Raw genomic sequence first — 16,781 nt, forward strand, 5'->3', positions numbered from 1 at the left:
ACCTCTGTCTCTGTCTCTTTCTCTCTCTCTCTCTCTCTCTCTCTCCCACGCACGCACAGACGCTGAGTTGAAAATTCAGTTGCAGAAAATCCAGGGCCAGCCGCGGAGCCGAAACCCGATCTCTCCGCGCCGTCGGACCCGATCCAAATGAAATCCGCCACCAAAGTCTCGCTCAACCCGTTCGTCGCCTACGAGCACAAGAGGTAACGCTTCTTCTTCCGTGCTACCCCCTCTCCTTTCCCGCCACGCGTCCCCCTGGGTTTTTTGTAATCTTTATCATTTGCTTCCTTCGCGCTGAATTCGCAGAAATGAGTTGATTGTGATTTAAGATCCTAACCGTTGGATGTTGATTAGTGTGTGATTTGGTTGGATTTGTATGATTCTTTGACCGTGAATGTGCATTGAGGGGGTTGATTTTTGATTGTTTAGTGTGAAATGTGGTGTGATTTGTAGTATAATTTATTGAGACTGAGCTGAGGCAATGCCGAGTGCTCCGGGAACTAGAATTGTCGAGCCTGAATCCGGGATCGAGACTCGAGGCGTAGCACATTCGTGCTCGGATTTTCTGGTGTTTTATGATTTGGATTGGAATGGTATTCATAATTGGGCTGTTTTGCCATATGATTGTGAAGTGATTATTATGATCTTGTTATTGGAGGTGTTGTAATGTTTAAGGTTAGATAATTTTGTTGTTTGTAAAAGAAGATTTCTATATCGGTAGAGATTTCGAATGAACGGGCATTGGTGTTTGGACAGGGATGCTTATGGATTTGCTGTGAGGCCTCAGCATGTACAACGATACCGAGAATATGCCAGTATCTACAAGGTTTTGTTCTTCTTTCGTTTTCTTCTATCTTAACATGTTTCGGTTTGGTTTCAATAAAGATTGATGGTCATGGAAAAGAGAACGAAAATCATATTTTACGATTTTGTTCTCTTAGTTTCTTGAACTCTTAAATGTTTAGTGAATAAAGTAAAAAGCATATGTTAGGCATTGCCCGCAAATACATATTTAACAAAAATCACGAAAAAAAAAATCAGTGTAGATGTAGATTCTAGCGTGTTCTAGAACATCATGAAAAATTGTTTGTCCAAATGATGTTGTACTCTATGTAATATACTTGCGTTTCAGGAAGAAGAGGAGGAAAGATCAGAAAGGTGGAAGTCTTTCCTGGAACTACAAGCAGAGTCTACTGAATTGCCCATTGATGGATTATCAAAGGGACAAGATAACCAGACCTCGCTTGTAGAAGCCTCAGAGAAAGAACTAGGCTCCAAATCGGAGAAGGGTGGTGATGACGATGATTTAAGTGCCCAGAAGACAGGTTCTGATTCTCCAACCAAAAACGATAATGACAAGGAGGAACTGGCAGATAACGACAAAAAAGCTCATGGGATTCAAATATGGAATGAGATTAGACCTTCCCTTCATGCCATTGAGAGTTTGATGAGCATTCGTGTAAAGAAGAAGAAGAGTATATCAAAGCATGAGCAGGACACAGGAACTGGGAAGCCACTTACTTCTATTGAAGAGGCTAGATCCCCAAAAGGAGCATCTGAGGAGGACTCTGAGGATGTGTTTTATGACGTGGAAAGGTCAGACCCAGTTCAAGATGTCCCTTCGAGTGACAGTCAGAGTGCATCTGCAACCGGTGTTGCTTCTGACACGGTTGATTCAGAATCTTTATTTCCTTGGAAAGAAGAATTGGAGGTTCTTGTTCGTGGTGGAGTGCCAATGGCTCTCAGGGGAGAGGTGCATATCTATTTCTTTTATCTCTTTTTTATTTCACAAATTTCATTATAATGAGTAAACTTGATGATTGCTTCCTTCAACTTTCAGCTTTGGCAAGCCTTTGTGGGTGTGAAGGCACGGCGTGTGGATAACTATTACCAGGATCTGCTAGCTTCTGAAACTAATGCTGGTAGTGATGTGGAAAAACATAGCACGGAATTGTCAGCAACAGATCCTGTATCTGTACCTGAAAAATGGAAAGGGCAGATTGAGAAGGTTGTCCGCTACTTTATTTAAAAAGCTTCTGTCTTCAGTATGACCACACCTTTATTTAAAAAGAATAATCAAATGAAGTTGTTAACTTATTGGCAATGATCTCGTTTGCAGGATCTACCTCGAACATTTCCTGGTCACCCTGCTCTTGATGTAGATGGTAGAAATGCTTTGAGACGTTTGCTTACCGCATATGCACGACACAATCCCACTGTTGGGTACTGTCAGGTAATTGGTTCCGGAACATGTTCTATGCTCAGGTAACTGCTAAGTTGTAAAGATACCATTACTGTAATTGGCTGTGAGATTTGAGGATGAAAATAGTAATTTTTTTTCCCAAGAACTGACACTTTTTGTGATTCTTTATACAATTATACAGAGAATGTACTGCTCGTGAGTTTGATTTATGTATCTATGAATAACATCTTACGAATAGGTTATGTTCTTTTTATAAGTTTACAAGTTTATTGCAAAGGGAGTAGTTTTGATGAATACATGATCTGGCCAGTGTAGGCCTTAAAGGCTATAGTATTAATTTGTGATCCACATAGAACTTTAGCCATATATTGACTTCTAAATGTCTAGATTATTACTCACATTAAGTCTGCATATTGCCGAGGGTTATGGATGTGACTTTGATGGAGCTGTAACTGAACCCCTTCAATAATTTTGAGTGATTGTAATGCGTCAAATTAGCTTCTTGTGCTGCTTCTCTATAAACAATTTCAAATTTGTGTTTGTTCGATCTTTTTAAATATAACCAATGTTATCAATTATTTTCTTTGTTTCACGTCTAACCGACTTTAATGCTTGTTGGACTTAATTTACATGCAGGCCATGAATTTTTTTGCCGGCTTATTACTACTTCTCATGCCTGAAGAAAATGCCTTTTGGTAAGATCTGAAACTTGATTCACTGCTTATTAACTTCCACATAAAGATAATCACCTTTATCTGTCACTACTTGACTTAATTTTGGAGGCCTAGCATGAAGAAAACAGAGATCAGTTTTGAAAGGAATAACAATTGTCCTTGAAATTTAGAAGTTTTTGTTGCCATTTGAAGTGATACACTTATTTGGCTTTGTGTAATTACAAAATTGGAAAAACTTTCAGGGCTTTGATGGGACTCTTAGATGATTATTTTGATGGCTATTACTCAGAGGAAATGATAGAATCTCAGGTACATTAACGAAACTGAGAAATCTATGTTGTTAATGTATAACTGCAGATGGTTGGCATTTAAACATATTCTGAGGGTCTGTATTTTATCAGGTGGATCAACTTGTTTTTGAGGAGTTGGTGCATGAGAGATTTCCTAAATTGGGTTTGTATATTATTATGTACACATTATATCTTCTCTTTGTTTGATATATTTGTTAGGTGATCACTTAATGTCACCCTTAATCACGTTGCAGTCAACCATCTAGATTACCTGGGAGTGCAGGTGGCATGGGTTACCGGACCATGGTTCCTTACCATTTTCATGAACATGCTTCCATGGGAAAGTGGTCAGGTTTTATATGTTTCTTTGTAATTAAAAGTAACATTTCTGTTATAGGTACTTCTTATAGCCTACCTCTAATATGATTGTTTTCTAATGAATTCAGTTCTTCGAGTCTGGGATGTTCTTCTTTTTGAAGGGAACCGCGTGATGCTATTCAGGACAGCACTTGCTTTGATGGAGTTATATGGTACTGGGTAAATCAAATTTATTTTTCCTTTATTTTTTTTATTTTTTTTATTTTATGAACATGAATGTAGTATTATGTGGCCTGTAGGCTTCTCTGGTTTATGAAACTTAATTTGGCTCAGTTACGTGTAGGCCCTGCGCTAGTTACTACCAAGGATGCTGGAGATGCAGTTACTCTTCTGCAATCACTTGCTGGCTCTACATTTGATAGCAGTCAACTGGTATTGACAGCTTGCATGGGTTACCAAAATGTAAATGAAACTAGATTACAAGAGTTGAGAAATAAACATCGGCCAGCTGTAATTGTCGCTATTGAGGAAAGATCGAAGGGACTTCGGGCTTGGAAAGATTCTCAGGGTCTAGCATCGAAGCTATATAATTTTAAGCAAGATCCTAAATCATTGATAATAGAGACAAAGAAAGCAGAACGAAATACACAGACAAACGGTGATTTATCTCGTTCAGAGTCTGGGTCCACTAATGCAGATGAAATTCTAATTAGCCTGACTGGAAATGGGGAAGTAGATTCTGTTCCAGATCCTCAAGAGCAGGTTGCTATTTTTTTTCAACCCCACCACACCCTCTTTACAATCTTCTTTTGTTTGGCAAAGTAGTGTAGTGCATTTTGTTCTGCCATTTTTTCAGCTTATTTGTTTGACCTTTGTGCTGCTGATATCTACATCTTATGTCCATTGTTTAGACCTGTGTATGGGTTGTCACTTGATCTGCATTAAACACAAAAGAAAATAACACATTCCTGTATAATTGTTGTGTTACTCATGTATTTGGTCTTTGTTCATATAGGTTTTTTGGCTGTTTATTGAAATATTTTCCTCATAATCAAACTTTGAAATTTAAATTAGGTTCTTTGTGCAGGTCGTATGGTTGAAGGTTGAATTATGCAAGCTGCTGGAGGAGAAAAGATCTGCTGAACTCAGGTTCATATTCTCTTTATCTTGTTAGTGGTTATTGTTTGTTTGTTTTTCCCTTGTAAAACCTACATTCACTAAACAGAATATTTCTTTTTGATATGTTGGATGCCAATATAAGATGTCCTCGATGCATTGGTTACATACTTTAAAAAATAGCTCATTTTAAGCCAAGTAAATTTCGATAATAATTCAGCTTAATAATTATTTCATAGTAGGTATTAATCTTGACAGTTCAAGGCCAACTGGGATTTGGGGGTCAAACACTATACTATCATTCATTGTAGTGTTCAAGGCCAACCAGGGTATGATGGTTTCAGCAAACACTACTATGACCATTCATTGTAAGCCTTCTAGAGACCATCTGGGAAGAGTTGTGAGTTGAGCTGTGTTGTCCTGCATTATGAACAACACGAGCCTATGGATTCGTTTTTGAGTGAAAATTTGCTTAGTTGGCATTGCCAGAAACTTCCTGGGAACATACTTGATTGCTTAGACATTTAAATTGAACCTCCAGTTAATTTGAATTCCATTTACAGATCATTCCCAACATTATCCGGACCACTGTTAACTGGAGAAACTTTGTGTGATTCCAAGGAATCCTGAACTATCACAAGGGAAACTAGCTTTTTGAGCTAGTGATAATCTTGTTAATTTGAAATATTTTCTTGTTCTTAGATTTATGCCAAAATCTCTATTTTAATTACGCATCAACTGACATCCACATTCACAAGAGTAAGAATTTTAAACAGTTTGAACAACCATTACTAATGTTTCTAGGCCATTCTTCTCACTATGCTTCAGTAGCAACTATTAAATCTAGTAACAAATATGATTGTTCTTGAACCGTTTATTATTATTGTGAAGTGATGTTGATATTCTGTCTTTCCTAACTTTTTTCAGAGCTGAGGAGTTGGAGACAGCATTGATGGAGATGGTCAAGCAAGATAATCGTCGGCAATTGAGTGCCAAGGTACATCCAGGAAGCTTGTATACATGCCAGCTTTGTTCAATGAAAGAGATGGTTTTGTAGTTATTATTTCTTTTGTGAATCTGGCTTATTCACTGTGGATCTTCATTTCTTGAAAGTGGATGTTTTTCTATTTAGCTTTTTGATTTTCATTCTGTTATTGTTAGTTTGTAGTATCTTCTTTATCATGCATGCTTTCTTTCCTTCATATTTGTTTATATCTTTTCTGGTAGTTTTGAATTTTGATCTCATGCGTGTAGATGTACTCTTGCAGTTTCTGTGTGGATGTAAATAGAACATGCTCGAACCCACTTTCCTTGGTGAATAATTTTAGATATGTTACTGCAGAACTTGTTTATTTCTTGCTACATCTAATATTAGGGAAACAAATCATTTTAATTATGAGGATGAAATTGAGTAGCTAATATGATCTCAAATCAGTTCTTTCGCTTACTCATAGCATCAACTACTCATTTTTGTTACTAGTGTGGAATTCTCGTTTATTTGTCCTTGTACTTGAAAAGTTACTAGTAAAGATACTTCACACAGTCTCTCTTGCTATGTCAGGTTGAGCAATTAGAGCAAGAGGTTGCTGAGCTTCGCCGAGCCCTTTCTGATAAGCAGGAACAGGAGAGTGTCATGCTCCAGGTTTTTTCTTGTCATCCTTTGTCCTTCGGAGTTCTGTTTTTTCCATACTGGTTCTGGGTTTGTGAGCAAAATTGAAAGATCACTTGCTATCTTACAGGTCTTAATGCGAGTAGAACAAGAGCAGAGACTAACAGAAGATGCCCGCAGATTTTCTGAGCAAGATGCAGAAGCACAGAGATATGCTGCTCAAGTGCTTCAGGTTGCATAGATAAACTATATATGACTTGTTCTCTAATGTAATAATGAAAAACTATTATGTTAGAACCACATGTATGATTTTAGTTTGCTAATTTAACGCTTGTAGTTTTACCAAACTTTTCTCCGACAGCAGAGTGAAAAAATTTCTGGTCAATATTTTTTGTTCTTATTTTATATGTTGTAAACACATTCTTGCAGGAGAAGTATGAAGAGGCTGCTGCTGCGCTTGCGGAAATGGAGAAGAGAGCTGTTATGGCAGAATCTATGTTGGAGGCTACTTTGCAATACCAATCTGGTCAAATTAAAACACAATCTCCACGGTAACAGTCTGTGCAGTCTTATTTATTCATTGTTGAAAGTTGCTCGATCACCTTTTATTATTATTGGTTTCGTTATGTCCACCTTGATTTAGTCCTTCCTTTATTTGTGGCGGAGATAATAAGAAAGTTTTTTTAATTTTCGGTAGTTGGAAATTGAAGTAAAAGGTTGTTGTGCAGATCTGTATCTTCACCAGTACAAAGCAATCAAGAGCCGACACAAGAAATTCCTGCTAGAAGGATTAGTTTGCTAGGTCGACCATTTGGCCTTGGCTGGCGCGACCGGAACAAGGTTAGTTCTACTTGTTCCCTTGAAATCTAACTTTTGTGTGACAAAAAGTGGGAGAATACGATTGATAGGTCTTTGGAGTTTGGACTAAGATCATTGGTATCTTTCCATACTATATGCGGTTAATATCACCTATTGAATGCACCAGGGAAAACCTGCTAACAGTGAGGAGCCAAATGATGGCAAATCTACCGGTGAAGGACAGAGCCCCACCGCAGAAGCAGAAGTAAAAGAGACGAATGGCGTTAAAGCGGAAGATAAAGAATAGGGCTCAGAGCAGAGTCCGTACTGATATATCCCTATAGATTTCGCTGCCCGATAGTAATACTCAAATGTGCAAAGCCTTGGTAGTATGCTGTTCTGTGTCCGTCGGTCCAGGAAGCTATAGTTTTGGTTTCCTTTTTCGTCTGTAATTTTTTGATAGACAACCAATTTTATCGATTCATTGTTTGATTGTTCATTAATTAGTGGTAATAATAATGTAAGGGAGGAGGAAGAAAATGTAAAAAATATGGATATATCGTTTAGTGTATGATTTTTGTGTCAACGGGGTCCTTGTATTGTATCTATATGAATTTTCGATTTTAAAATGTTATTTAAACCCAACAATTTTCTCTCCCGAGCCAACGTTCTTTGGGTACGCTAACACCACACCAAGTCGAGTCATTTTTCTCTTTGCTTTTGAGTTTGTCGAGTGGTTTCTGTGATAGCCAGTAGAAACACTTCCACTCAAGGCTCAAAGCCTTTTGATAAATGAAGGGAAAGTGATTTCCGCACTCTCTTTTTACTTTTTGCCCTTGCACTTTCTTTGTTTAGCCCTTGGATTTGATAAATAAATAAAAATCGAGGAATAGGAACAAAGCGAGGAGTACAGAAGGAGACAACGGAAGTGAAAATCACTACCCGTGCCGTGAATGACACATGCACTTGCATAGGATGAGGCTATGCACGCACAAAATATGTAAAAATTCTATCAAATAATTTGGATATATTTCTATGATTCTATAGGGAGGCCAGTTTATATATAGGCTCAAAAATCTCAATGCTCAATTGTACATCAAAGAATCTTGTATAAGTCGACTGAAAGAAAGGGGCGGAGGAGGAAGCAATGAAAAACAGGAAAAGCGGGAGCGACCACTGCACCTGCTACCGGAGTGAGCAAAATTCCGATAATCAGGCACCATTACATTTACAGCCAACAAATTACTGAGCTCCAAACAACTGACTTTGAATCAAAACTAAAACCCCTTATGGAAAGAAAAAAAAAAAACCCGAAAGCAACCCGATGCCTATAGTCGTGACAGCAATCTCGCTCTCATCACAAGCTTCCGAAGATGAAACTGTATCATAAAGTCTTCCCTTATGAACTTAAAACTTCCCTCCTAGACCTAGGAGTGGACGATGCCGTGTGAGAGCTGTGTGATTGCCGTGCTTCAGGATCATACTTTTGGGAAGCAAGGTAATTAAGGGCTGTGACCACATCTGCTATGACAGGTCGCATATTAGGGTGTTCCTGGACACACATTGCAGCAACGGCAAGAGCTTGATACATTCCCCTCACCGGATACTGACCTTGGAGCATTGGATCAGCAATCTGCCAAAATTTCCTCCGATCTCTAAACAAGGGGCGGGCCTGCGACGAAGAGTTTATGAGCAGAAAAGTTCACAAGAGTTGAGACTGACATTTAGCGAGAACTAGATTGTCCTTCCTATTGTTGATTTCTCTCGTAAAATAGTGCAACTGTTACTTGCAAGTATTACCTCATACCAAACTCATTTGAGTGTTTCGAGCAACCCTCATACATTTCTATATAAGCAGAGAATAAAATGTTCCAAAGCAAAGAAGAAGACACAACTCTCTTACCCATGTGACCAAATTGTGTTCCCCGGCAGCCCTGGAATTGTCAATTGCCTTTCTTCCGGTAATGATTTCCAGAAGAACAACCCCAAAGCTGTATACATCTGATTTCAATGTGAGCTGACCAGTCATTGCATATTCAGGGGCACAATATCCATAGGTTCCCATCACCCTAGTGGAAACATGAGTATTATCTCCCACAGGACCCAACTTTGCCAAGCCAAAATCCGATAGCTTAGGATGGTACCCTTCCCCAAGTAAAATGTTTGAGCATTTAAGATCACGATAAATAACAGGAGGGTTTGCTTTGACATGCAAATGCTCCAAGCCTTTTGCAGCACCAGCAGCTATTTTCATTCTCGTGTTCCAGTCAAGATGTTTTCCATCTGGCGGTAGATCTGGCATGTGGCGATAGATAAAAGTGATTAACAATGTTAAAAGGTACCGAATAAAAGGTAGACAGAAAAAGAAAATGGGTGCTTAAGCACCGCAAAATATGCCCTCTGACACATTGAACATGCCACAACATGGTAATAACTTGTGAGCTTGCAAGATTTCTATTTCTTAAATAGACCTAAAAATGTCAAATTGTACTGATTTCTATAGCATTGTATTGTTTCTATTGCAACATCCAGTTATATCATGTCATCATCCATTTATCAATAAGTACAGAAAGAGTATCTAATGCAGCTACTGTTGTATATACCGTGCAGATGGTCTTCCAAAGATCCCAATGGCATGTACTCGTATACCAAAAGCCTCTGATCCCCATCAGCACAATAGCCTACTAAGTTCACAAGATTGGGATGGTGAAGTAGGCTCAACATTAATACTTCGACGAGGAATTCCCTGTTCCCTTGAAGCCCATTGGAATCAAGTTGCTTTATGGCCACTACCTACACCAAAAGAAACGAGGTTCAGCTCTTCCCACAAGCCAAGTATGTGAAGTCAAAGATACAAGACAGACAGAAACAATCCCAATGACAGTAGATACAAGTACACCCCTGCAATGATAGAAGTGAATTGAACCTTATTAAATTGGAGATCACCCCAGATTTAGGCTTAGCGCCACACGTAAAATTTTCCAGTTTTACATCAAATGATATTCTTTCACCAAACAATATAGATTCAGTCATCTTTTGCAACATTCTACTTTATCAAAGCATAAATATGGAAGTTCATAGATGGAATAAGTTTTAATTTCTAACACTTAAAATTTACAATGCCAGAAAGAAATACAGTTTAGGTGAGGTTGAGAATGGGAAACGAAAGGCATAAAGAAAAGGAAAAACAGGTAGTTCAATTTTTCATGGAGTTGACAGTCAAAGCTTTGGAAAGAACCTGATTCGTGCTCTCCAAGCGCCCCTTATAAACTTGACCAAAACCTCCTTCACCTAAAATACAATCTGCTCGAAAGTTCTTTGTTGCCACTGCCAATTCTCGAAATGTAAATGTCTGTGCTGCAATGTGACCAGAGCCTCCGTCCTTAGAAGCCTCCTTTACAGACAGTCCTGAATTTTCCTTCAGTTGTTCTAAGTAAAAGAACAAATGGGAAGGGTATGTAAACAACAATACATAAACAGTTCACTGTGTTATTAAATTCAAACTAATAATAAAATTCAAACGAAACTACGATTGCATAATAATCCAAAAAGTTCCTATTACCTAGTACCATCATTGAGAGTTTTGAAAGAGACGAACGAGTAACTGAGTGAACTTCTCATAAATTCATACTCTCTCTCTCTCTCTCTCTCTCTCTACAGTTTTTCTTCCTGATCAAAACATAAACATTTAAGCCATTTCTCTGACTCTAAAAAAAAAATGATTTGATTAAACAGAATGGTTTGGCACAAAACCGAGCGCATTGGCGTTCTAGGATTCATACAGCTGACCCCACTAGCAGGATAAGGCTTTGTTGTTCTTCTTGATGTTTAAACAAAATGGTTACCAACAGTAGAAAACCCAGTGCAGTCAAGAACACAACTTTATAGTAAAAAATTGAAAGTAACTCTTACCCAATAACAGTGAACGCTAAATAAAAAAGTAAATCAAACCCAGAATGCCAAATACCACATGACAACAAACCTACATTATTCCCAACAATGTCAACATTCCAAAGGGATCGCATACATTAAGATTCAACCAATTACAAACATGGGATTCCTGCATTCATCAACAGTAAATCAATGCAGTAAAAAAATGCACGCAATTGGTTCACAAAGCTCAAATCTTCAAACATCGAAACAGTAAAAAAATTCTGAAAAATAATGTCTTTAAAAAATGTTTCCAGAAATGTTACCTGAAATTGATGAGATCTGATCTTCTGGCTTGTTCTTCTTGATCTTCTTCTTCTTCTTTGCAGCTTTACTGTTTAACTCGCCGGAACACAGGAACCAACTCATGGCTTCTCTTCCACCTCTTAGTGAGTTTTTTTACCTTTGTATTGCTTGAGAGGCAGAGTTGGTTAAATTCTGACAGACCCTGTTCATTCCCACTATATACTTTTCATTCATGAAAACCCTTTTTTTGCAATGGTGTCCTTATAGTCTTTTGAAATTTGTATGGTGTCCCACAGAGTCTCTGTATTTCCATTGTTTTACTTTGACTCAGCTCAAGTGATCACTTTGCTCCAAAACTTGATGACATTTGACAACTATGAAGATTACAATTATAATTATAATGTGATCCACTGGCAAACTAAATTAGTGATTTATATATTTTTTTTAAATGATGAAATATAATTAAATTTATTTGAAATTTTGAGAGATTTGGACTTGGGTGTATGGTTATGTCTACGCCTGCAACTAGATGAACAATTTAAACGATTGTCTTAAAAAAAATTGCTTCACAATCTTATATACAAAAATACATTTATAGGTATTCTGGAATAAGTCAGTATTGAATTTGTAATTTACTATATTTGAACTTAAAATTTAGAACTCACAAGTGAAAAAAATTACCATTAAATTTTAATACTTAGTAGTTAACACCTCATGATTAAATAATAAAAAAAACCCAATAATTGGCTTTCACTTGAGAGGAAAAAAAAAATGAAGTACAAAGGGCAGCTAGATATGAATGGCAATATACTATTAAATAAAAAATATCTTGAAACAAAATTACAAAAATGCAGAATAATTTCAGTTTCAAAAACATCATTTTCAACATGACTTTAGCGGCAGGACCAATGCTTTGGAAGAGTAATCTTTAAGTTCAAACATGTCGTAATTTGAAATGAATAATACTTAATCAAATTTACCTTTTAATTATAATTTGTGTATATGTATTTTATAAAAATTAGTAAGAAAAGGTGAAAATTATCGTCTTATATTTCGTATAAGGGTAATGTTAGGGAGACAATCAATTTGAATCATGTTTTGTAAATCATATAACGCAATTGGTAATGATTAAATTATTACTTAAGTATTAATTAACTTGTTTATTTTTTATTGATTAGGTATTATCCGTTGCTCTTTGGACCATAAGATGGTGTTGGCTATCTAGGCAGCCGGTGAGCCCTACTATTTACCCACTTTTTTCATCATGATTCATGATTTGAATAATATAAAATTTGATATGTTAAGGACCGATGCTATTTGTAGATGTAAATTAGATTAGTTGGTTAATGAGTTAAGAGTATGAAGTTATTATTCCATTGGAATTTAGATTCCTATAACGTAAATTTGAGTAATTTTCCCTAAATCAATGTTAAGAGATGAATAAATTATAAATTTGTAATTGGAGTGGTACCGTAAGCAAAAAAAGATTAAGATAAGTTAAACAAACAATTGCGACACGTAATTTTTAGCTACTTGCACTTGAAAATAAATATTTATGTGATTGAATACAATTGTATTGGCTAAATAAGATGTTTGAGTTTGAATCTTTTATTTTTCGGATTAACTTTTTGTTTTTATATTTATTTACTATTTCTCATTCTACATTCTTCATAAGTGTATTTTTTTTTAATATAAAAAATTTAGAATGTAAAATGAGATTTTTTAAATGTCAATAACAATTCACTTTATAAATTATAGGTTTATTTATTTTTTACTAAAAAAAAAAGCGCGGGTGAAATGGCTAGTCACTGTTTGAGAAGGCCTAAAACCGTTGAAATCACAAATTCAGAAACCCTAAACCCTAAAAGCTCAGTGCTTTGAAGGAAAAGACGAAGATGGAGCAAGGAGGAGGCTTATTGGACGAAGCGCTAGGAAATCTCAGTCGCCGCGTTGTGCTCCTCGAAGACTGCGTCGACACCAGCGCCGCTTTCGTCCTCCACCACATTCTCAAGCGCTCTCTCTCTCAGCCTCCCCACTCCACCTCCAACGCCGTCGTTTTTGTCGCCTTCGCCCACCCCTTCTCTCACTACGATCGCATCCTCCGAAGACTTGTAACTCTCTCTCTCTCTGATAAAGAATTAAACTTTAGTTTTTATTTTTAATTAATAGTTCATAGTGTCATGTTTAGCTGCTAATTTATGTGTTAATTTACTCTCTTTTTTGGTTAAGATTGATTAGTAATTGTTAAATTATTTTCCATTACATAATAAAAATGGGGTTTATGAATTTCGGATGTGTTTTTTGAAACAGGGTTGCAATTTGGCTGCACAGAGGGACAATGATAGATTCTTTTTTCTTGACATGCTTATGGACTGCCCAGGTGAGAAAATCAGGTATAAAATGGTTTTTCTAAGTTTGCCGGCTCACCCCGGGTTACTGTTAATTACTAATTAATTTTCCACCCAATGCTATCCCCGAAATGTTCTTATCGACCTACATGTCCTGAGTGGCTAAAATTTAGTTAATGATCCTCATATAAGAGACCTGCTGGTGCATAAAAATCTTCTTTATGTTGCTGTATCAATGTAGTTTGAAACAATGTAGGATTTACTGCAGGACTGATGTTAACCATTGTTCCATTTTCGGCTAATAAATCTTTATTTTGTTAAGAGAAAAGTGTAAGAATGTTAGTATTGGTTATCAGAAATTGCTGAATTACCAGGTTTCCTTGTGTCATTGAATTCATGACAAGAAAATCATCTCATTCGATTGTGATGCAGACGAAGGAAAAAACAGTGATTGTGGACTAATTTCTTTGTATGGGAAAATCCAAAAGATTATAAGTGCCTTAGCTCAAGAGAACATCTGTGTCACTGTTATGATTGACGATATTTCCCTCATGGAGGTGGCTGCTAAGGGATCTACAAATCTTGTGCTAGACTTTCTGCATTACTGCCATACTTTAATATCAGAATTCGTAAGACATTGGTTGCAACCGTCTCAGTTTCCTAGCTTTTCATGCTTCCATTCCTTTTGTTCCGTTATTTATGTTATTTCCCTTTTCTTGTCTCAGGGATGTTCCTTAGTCATGCTCAATCACAAGGATATCTATTCAAGCACGGCAAAGCCTACCCTTATTTTACAGATGGAGTATCTAGCAGACATTCTGATAACGGCAGAACCGTTGGCCACTGGTTTAGCCTCAGATGTGCACGGGCAGGTATTTGCTAGAACAAATGTTAAGTCGCTCTTTATAGGGAGTTCTAGGAATTATATCCTATCACATCATTCTTGTTTGGTCCCCTCTTCTCATTTGTGGTTGCTTGCTTGGGTCTTTGGTTGTTCTGAAAACAGATAATTTGCTTAGCTTTGTTAACCATGTTATGCTCATATATATGATAGTTGCTTGTGTCATGGTCCTTTTTGTTGAGATCCTTGTTCTCTGATCTTCGCAAACCGGTGTTAACAATTGAAAAATTGTGAGAACTATTTCCGTTTGTATTGCTTACTACCTTGCTGCTTGTGACTTGCTAGTTACGGTTGTAGTCTTCTATTACTTCACAAAAGGTTCATCCTAATAGTTATCGATAATACCTACACTGCTGCACGGATACAGGAGTTATGACCGTGATTGTTGTACTTGGTTGCAGTTGACAGTTCAGAACAGGGGGATTTATGATGGGCATGAGGGATCGAGAAACAAAGTGGCTAATTTTCAATTCAAAGTAAAGGAAAATAGTGTCGAATATTTCTATCCCGGTAGCAGGACTTGAGGACCATATATGCTTTGAGGAATTTCAAATTAAGGGTGGGTGAATATAGCAATTGGGGTTGTACTACTGTGGAGACTCTTGTAGCGACATGAATGCTGGAATTCTAATATCATAATGAAAATGCTAGATTTCTTTTAAATTTTTTGTTTGCATCTTGACTTGTTCTGAAACCGAAATAAAAAGGTAGTGAATGTGACTCTTATCATTAACTAGCACATGCTTAGGGAGCAATAGATACTGTCTCTACCGAACTTCTTTGAGGATTTGCACATTGTTTTGCATTGCATTGTTGGTGAATGCTGTAGCGAGGCTGTTTGACTGACAAAGTCGATAGTCAGTAGCGTTCAGTTAGGCACCGAGCCACCATCAGAGCCATCCAATGTGTTTCTCTATGCATGTTCGGAATTGCTCTTAGAATAGTATACAAGCGCTTTTCTAGAATCAAATGAATCTGCTTCTCTCCTATCATCAGAACGTTGATGAGTTTGTCCCTCCCTATTTTACGTATAAGAAGGAGACATGATTAAAACAGAAACATGCCAATTTTTTTCTGAAATATCCCGAACTACTATAATTTGTATTAAAATCCTCTTAAATTCTAGTTTGATTACACACCTTCACTATTTTGAGAAATGGGGATGATTGTAAATGAAATTCTGTTGCATTTTTTGTTTGTGGGGTTTCTTGATTCTCATATAAGAATTCAAAGTTAATGTTTTTCGTTTGCAAATTTGGATTTTGCATGTAATTTTTCTGCATAATCTTCCCCTTCTCTCGTGCTCACTTGAATCAGGGGTGGGAGGGAGAATAAATAAGGATATTTTGGATAGAAAAAGCTGATTCTGGAGGTTTTCTCACAAAATCCAAATATTATATATTATTTGGTAATCTGATTTTGGAAAAATCAGGTATATTATTTTTTATTTTAGATGCGTCCCATATGTATTTTTATTTCTCAAAAGTTGGTAAACACATTTGGAATGATTGCAATTTTCAGTTATAGTTTAATTCTTTTTACACTTACATAAACACATCATAAAAGACAAAACATATTAGTCTTTGTAAGGTTGACGGTGGAAATTAATGGCGATGAGTGAGTTTGAAGTCGATCTCATTAAGTTCTCGACAACCAGCAAACTCGAGTCAAAAGGGAGAAGAAACATGAAAAGCAGCAAACTCGAGTCAAAAGAAGAAGAAATATGAAATAAATGAAAGGAGGTAAATGGAAACTTATGTCATTTTCATGATGCATTTTGCCGAACTAGTCAAACAAATTTTCCCAACGAACAATTTTAGTTCACTCTAATATCTCATACCACAATTTAGTCGGCGATGGATCGATAAATTCATATTCTCAGACATCTTTACTGCCATTATACTAAAAACTATCAAATTTATATATGCTTTTCATTCCGTTGAAGTAAAACCATGAAAAATGAATGAAGCTGCTACTTCATATATTTCTACTTTCTTACCGCAAAATCATGAGCATCGTGTTTTGGACTCGAATGATTAGTTAGATCGCGATTTTAAATTTTTAATGAATTACAGTTCGTTCTGCATTAATTATTAATTGTTTATTTATTTCCACTGCATAAGCAAAAATGGGATTTATGAATTTTAGATGAGTTTTCGAAACAGGTTTGCAATTTGGCTTTGTATATATGTTTGACACTGCAGGATTCGTTTGGAAGTATTTTTTTTTTAAATCTGAAAATGTTTTTAGCGAAAATGTTTCAGAAACCAATTATTGATAAAAATCCAAGCTAATTATGAAAAAAAATTTATGTGCTTCATGTAACATATACATATTTGATGTTTCTT

The 16,781-nt window shown here is 36.5% G+C and overlaps 3 protein-coding genes across 3 annotated transcripts; 2 read left to right on the forward strand and 1 right to left on the reverse strand.

Moving 5' to 3' along the window:
- On the forward strand, positions 1-7,597 carry LOC103948330 (ecotropic viral integration site 5 protein homolog). Its single transcript, XM_009359340.3, has 18 exons — positions 1-203; positions 757-826; positions 1,133-1,753; positions 1,841-2,008; positions 2,120-2,233; positions 2,840-2,898; positions 3,120-3,186; positions 3,279-3,330; positions 3,422-3,514; positions 3,614-3,697; positions 3,829-4,247; positions 4,573-4,634; positions 5,529-5,598; positions 6,163-6,243; positions 6,341-6,442; positions 6,640-6,761; positions 6,939-7,050; positions 7,196-7,597. The coding sequence occupies exons 1-18, from the start codon at positions 148-150 to the stop codon at positions 7,313-7,315; spliced, it is 2,472 nt and encodes an 823-aa protein (XP_009357615.2). The 5' UTR covers positions 1-147; the 3' UTR covers positions 7,316-7,597.
- Positions 7,598-8,042: 445 nt separating this feature from the next.
- LOC103948329 (probable serine/threonine-protein kinase PBL7) lies at positions 8,043-11,373 on the reverse strand. Its single transcript, XM_009359339.3, has 5 exons — positions 11,205-11,373; positions 10,247-10,437; positions 9,612-9,801; positions 8,912-9,303; positions 8,043-8,680 (listed from the first exon to the last, which is right to left on the reverse strand). Exons 1-5 carry the CDS (start codon positions 11,305-11,307, stop codon positions 8,408-8,410), a joined length of 1,149 nt encoding a protein of 382 aa, XP_009357614.2. The 5' UTR covers positions 11,308-11,373; the 3' UTR covers positions 8,043-8,407.
- A 1,638-nt stretch (positions 11,374-13,011) lies between these two features.
- LOC125468895 (elongator complex protein 6-like) lies at positions 13,012-15,155 on the forward strand. The gene is made up of 5 exons (XM_048565572.1): positions 13,012-13,295; positions 13,495-13,564; positions 13,965-14,161; positions 14,258-14,404; positions 14,835-15,155. The coding sequence occupies exons 1-5, from the start codon at positions 13,080-13,082 to the stop codon at positions 14,955-14,957; spliced, it is 753 nt and encodes a 250-aa protein (XP_048421529.1). The 5' UTR covers positions 13,012-13,079; the 3' UTR covers positions 14,958-15,155.
- Positions 15,156-16,781: the final 1,626 nt, after the last annotated feature.

This window comes from the organism of the source record quoted next, unplaced genomic scaffold (genome assembly GCF_019419815.1).
Source record: "Pyrus x bretschneideri cultivar Hongxiangsu unplaced genomic scaffold, Pyrus_bretschneideri_v1 Contig4, whole genome shotgun sequence".
Classification (NCBI taxonomy): Eukaryota; Viridiplantae; Streptophyta; class Magnoliopsida; order Rosales; family Rosaceae; genus Pyrus; species Pyrus x bretschneideri.

What these genes read in the sequence shown, in the direction of transcription:
- LOC125468895 (XM_048565572.1), top strand. Translation starts at nt 13,080, where the DNA reads ATGGAGCAAGGAGGAGGCTTATTGGACGAAGCGCTAGGAAATCTCAGT. An exon ending in CATGCTTATGGACTGCCCAG is followed by an intron (nt 13,565 to 13,964) that starts GTGAGAAAATCA and finishes ATTGTGATGCAG; the next exon opens with ACGAAGGAAAAAACAGTGAT. An exon ending in CCTCAGATGTGCACGGGCAG is followed by an intron (nt 14,405 to 14,834) that starts GTATTTGCTAGA and finishes ACTTGGTTGCAG; the next exon opens with TTGACAGTTCAGAACAGGGG.
- LOC103948329 (XM_009359339.3), bottom strand. Translation starts at nt 11,307, where the DNA reads ATGAGTTGGTTCCTGTGTTCCGGCGAGTTAAACAGTAAAGCTGCAAAG. An exon ending in TTTGGAAGACCATCTGCACG is followed by an intron (nt 9,304 to 9,611) that starts GTATATACAACA and finishes GCCACATGCCAG; the next exon opens with ATCTACCGCCAGATGGAAAA. An exon ending in AACACAATTTGGTCACATGG is followed by an intron (nt 8,681 to 8,911) that starts GTAAGAGAGTTG and finishes TCTTCGTCGCAG; the next exon opens with GCCCGCCCCTTGTTTAGAGA.
- LOC103948330 (XM_009359340.3), top strand. Translation starts at nt 148, where the DNA reads ATGAAATCCGCCACCAAAGTCTCGCTCAACCCGTTCGTCGCCTACGAG. An exon ending in GGAAAGGGCAGATTGAGAAG is followed by an intron (nt 2,009 to 2,119) that starts GTTGTCCGCTAC and finishes TCTCGTTTGCAG; the next exon opens with GATCTACCTCGAACATTTCC. An exon ending in TGCTTTGATGGAGTTATATG is followed by an intron (nt 3,698 to 3,828) that starts GTACTGGGTAAA and finishes AGTTACGTGTAG; the next exon opens with GCCCTGCGCTAGTTACTACC.